Below are 4,505 nucleotides of genomic sequence, written 5' to 3'. Positions count from 1 at the left end.
GTGCTCCAAGATGTGAATGCAACATGCTGGCGTGGAGTAGGTGGAGAGGTCTGAGGGGCTGGGCCCAATCCCAACTACTATGTGGACAACTGCCCCTCCCCCCAGAATAATTTATTTCATAGGACGGCATTGAATCTGCAGCTCCAGGAGAAGGACATATCTGATCAGAGCACATGGGAGCAGATGAAGGGGAAGGAAGAGAGAGTGGAGCACATCCTGGCCCACCAGGCCTTGAGCATGATGATCCTGGTTAGAGTGGCCAGTCCACAGAGAGGACCACATGGCTGGCCCCACTAGGAGACATGGACATCCCTCACTGACCCATAGCCCTACAGGGGACAACACTGGAGACACACTGTGGGAATTGCGCCCGATCTGATCCCACCACACCGAGGCAAAACACTAAGGGGAGGCAACAGATTAGCAAGGGAACTGATCAGCGAGGTCCCCAGGGAATGCTGAAGGTGGACTTCGGGGGCAGGGTGTGGTACACCAATAGACTGGACTGGAACACACTCCTAAAGACCAACAAACAGTCCTTGAACTAACTACAAGCTTTTTTTTCTTGTGTTTTGTTTTGTTTTTGTTGTTGTTTTGTTGTATATTGTTGCTTGATTTTACTCTGTCTTGTTTTTGTGCATGTTATTATCTCTGCAGTTCTGTCTAAATAAAATAGGCTGGATGAATAATCTGGAGGAGAAAACAATGGGACTGACAGTTCCAGGGCGACATGGGAGAGGGGGAGGTAGGGGGAAAGGTAGTGGTGTTAACAAACCCAGGGACAAGGGAACAACAAGTGATCCAAATCAGTGGTGAGTGTGTAGGAGACCTGGTATGGCATGATCAAGGGTAATGTAGCCAAGAGGAATTACTGAAACCCAAATGAAGACTGAGCATGATAGTGGGAAAAGATGAAAATCAAAGGAAATAGAAGAAAGAACTAGGAGGCAAAGGGCATTTATAGAGGTCTAAATAAAGACATGTACATATGCAAATATGTTTATATATGAGGATGGCGAAATAGATCTATGTGCATATATTGGTAGGTTTAGTATTAAGGTAGCAGGAGGACATTGGGCCTCCACTCAAGTACTCCCTCAAGGCACAAAAACTTTCTTCTATTAAATTGGCATTCTATGATGCTCACCTTCCCGACACAACTGCTGAAGACAAAGCGGGTGAACAAACAGATGTGGTGAAGAAAGCTGATGGTGACTGGCTATCAAAAGATATAGTGTCTGGGGTCTTAAAGGCTTGAATAAACAAGGGGCCATCTAGCTCAGAAGCAACAAAGCCCACATGGAAGAAGCACACCAGCCTGCGTGATCACAAGGTGCCAAAGGGATCAGTTATCAGGCATCAAAGAACAGAAAATAATATCATGGTGTGCTCACCTCCCTGATATAATCCCTGATGACAAATGGGTGCATAAGCAAATGTGTCAAAGAAAGCTGATGATGCCCGTATATCAAAAGATATCATGTCTGTGGTCTTAAAGGCTTGAAGGTAAGCAAGCAGCCATCTCTCTGAGAAGCAACAAAGCCCACGACGTGGAAGAAGCACACCAGCCTGTGCGATCACAAGGTATCGAAGGGATAAGTTATCAGGCATCATCAGAACAAAAAATCTTATCACAGTGAATGAGGGGGGAGTGCGGAGTGGAGACCCAAAGCCCATCTGTAGGCCACTGGACATCCCCTTACAGAAGGGTCTTGGGGAGGAGATGAGCCAGTCAGGGTGCAATGCAGCAATGATAAAACATACAACTTTCCTCTAGTTCCTAAATGCTCCTCCCCACCCCCACTATCATGATCCCAATTCTACCTTACAAATCTGGCTAGACCGCAGGATGTACACTGGTACAGATAGGAACTGGAAACGCAGGGAATCCAGGGATGATGATCCCTTCAGGACCAGTGGTGTGAGTGTCGACACTGGGAGGGCAGAGGGAGGGTGGGTTGGAAAGGGGGAATCAATTATAAGGATCTACATGTGACCTCCTCCCTGGGGGAAGGACAACAGAAAAGTGGGTGAAGGGATACGTCGGACAGGGCAAGATATGACAAATAATAATTTATAAATTATCAAGGGTTCATGAGAGAGGAGGGTTGCTGGGAGGGAGGGGAAAAATGAGGAGCTGATTCCAGGGGCTTAGGTGGAGAGGAAATGTTTTGAGAACGATGAGGTCAATGAATGTACACATGTGTTTTACACAATTGATGTATGTCTGGATTGTGATAAGAGTTGTATGAGCCCCTAATAAAACGATTAAAAAAATATCCTATGTTGGCTGAATGAATCCACTCTCAGTAGTCTGCTGACAGTTCCTGGGATCAGCAGGTAACACAACAGGAGACTGAGGAGCCAGATGCAAGATTCGGTACCAGCAGAAGACAAAGGCACAAAGATAATTTGACTCTGCTTAGTCTTTCTTTCTCTCATCAAAAAAGCCGCACTCAAGGAAGACTCATCAGGCTTGGCTCTGACCCCTCTACCTTTACCTAGACATGTCTAGTTGGCATAATCCCCAACTATCTCACAGGGACTAATCAAAGACTCCACAAAGTGACGGATGATACTAAGTACTATTAGATATGCAATCCTGTAATAGCAGTAATTTTAATAATCCATGAGTGGATAGAGACACACAAATTGAACAGCTGTGTAAAAGAGAATAGGAGTATACCCAAGAATATATATGCATGTAGCAGAGGATAATTCTACACATTTTTTAACCTATGTTGCAAATGTATCCATACATATAGCAGAGCATACAGGGTTAAAGTTATAAGAACTTCTTAGATGAATATACAAAAGTTACTTGGATTTCTCTACACTAGCAAAGGGAACTTTTGAGGAGGAAATTAGAAAAATAATACCACTTACAATAGACACCACAAAGATGGAATATTTAGGAACAAATCTAACCAGAAATGCAAAAAACTCAGAGCCATTGAGTTGATGATGACTGATAGAGACACTAGAGGACTAGTTAGAACTCCCCCTGTGAATTTCCAAGACAAGAACTCTTTACAGGAGTAGAAAGCCCATCTTCCCCACTTGGAGCGGCTGGTGGTTTCAATCTGCTTTCCTTGCAGTTAATATCACAAAGCATAGGCACTGAGGAGCCTAGAAATGGAAATGGCCTATACAACGAAAATGACAAAACCAACATTGCTACCAGAAACTAAAAGAGATCTAAATAAATAGAATATACCATGTTCATAGATGAGAAGATTTAACATTTTGAAAATGTCAATACTAGTCAGAAAATGTCAATACTACTCAGTTATGTATTTATCTTGATTCAGATTTCATTGTTATTCTTTAAAGAGATAGGGGGGAAAATCATGGAGTTTCTATCAAAATGAATGAGATCTTGGATAAGCAAACCCTACTAAAGAAAAAGAACAAGGCAAGAGGTCTCACATCCTCCCCACCCTACCCCCAGGGGCAGGCCAACAAGGCTTGCTTTTACTGAGCGACTGATCAATAGAACTGCCAAGGCCACTCTGCACAGAGAAGATGGGGGGCAGAGGGTGTGTGGGGGGGGCTTTATTTCTTAGTCTCTTCCTCCTTGGACAGAATCTTGATGATCTCTTCTTTCTTGGCCTGGAGTCGCTCCTCACTGTGCTTGCGAGCCTCCTTGGTCTTAGACCTACAGGCCTCAGCCTGGTCAGCCAGGAGCTTCTTGCGAGCCTTGTCTGCCTTCAGCTTGTGAATATGCTCCATGAGAACTCGCTTGTTCTTAAACACGTTTCCCTTCACCTTCAGGGACAAGCTGTGATACATATGGCGGTCAATCTTCTTTGACTCCTGGTATCTCCTGAGCAGCCGGTGCAGAATCCTCATCCTTCTCATCCATGTGACCTTCTCTGCCATGCGAGAATTGGTAGTACCCTCTCGCTTACCTGTGCCCATATGCCCACTCTTCCGGTGGGCTAGGGTGTTTTTGTGGCACTGGACCCAAGAATGGACGGTCACAGGCTTGCGGATGGTAAGGCCCTCTTTGATCAGTTTCCGGATTGGCCGACGGGAGTTGTCATTGGCAATTTCATTGGTCTCATTGGGACCCAACCAGACTTTCTTCTTGCCACGGTGGAGGACCATGGAGGCTAGCCTTTTTTCCGAAGACTGAGCATACTCAGAGCTGCAGCCGCAGCGCCGACAGGCAAGAGATCTCACCTTCTTATCTTGAAACCTACCACACACCATGGTAGACAAAGCAGCCTGATAGTGGCTCAGTAACAGATATATATATTAATGAAACAGTAGTGAAAATCCAGAAGTAAATCTATGCCCTACAGATAGCTGATCTTTGTCAAAGGACCAAAGCACATTAAATAGAGAAGAAAGAAGAGATAGTTCCTTCAACAAATGGTGCTGGCAAAACTGGTTATCTCTTTGCAGGAAAAGAAACAAAACCCATACTTCACACTATATGCCAAAAAATGAGCTGAAGATAGATTAAAGACCTAATTATAAAACCTAAAAATATAAATATC

The 4,505-nt window shown here is 44.4% G+C and overlaps 1 protein-coding gene across 1 annotated transcript; it reads right to left on the bottom strand.

The window, feature by feature from the left end:
* Nucleotides 1-3,555: 3,555 nt before the first annotated feature.
* Nucleotides 3,556-4,215, bottom strand: LOC101648770 (60S ribosomal protein L19-like). The gene has a single exon (XM_045293889.1). The coding sequence runs from the start codon at nt 4,213-4,215 to the stop codon at nt 3,556-3,558; it is 660 nt and encodes a 219-aa protein (XP_045149824.1).
* Between the last annotated feature and the right edge of the window lie 290 nt (nt 4,216-4,505).

This window comes from Echinops telfairi, unplaced genomic scaffold (assembly GCF_000313985.2).
Source record: "Echinops telfairi isolate 266 unplaced genomic scaffold, ASM31398v2 ScPeMD7_2291;HRSCAF=2852, whole genome shotgun sequence".
Classification (NCBI taxonomy): domain Eukaryota; kingdom Metazoa; phylum Chordata; class Mammalia; order Afrosoricida; family Tenrecidae; genus Echinops; species Echinops telfairi.
This window is presented reverse-complemented; position numbering and strand designations above follow the sequence as displayed.

Bases quoted from the DNA above. Each gene is read 5' to 3' on its own strand.
- LOC101648770 (XM_045293889.1), bottom strand. From the start codon at position 4,215: ATGGTGTGTGGTAGGTTTCAAGATAAGAAGGTGAGATCTCTTGCCTGT.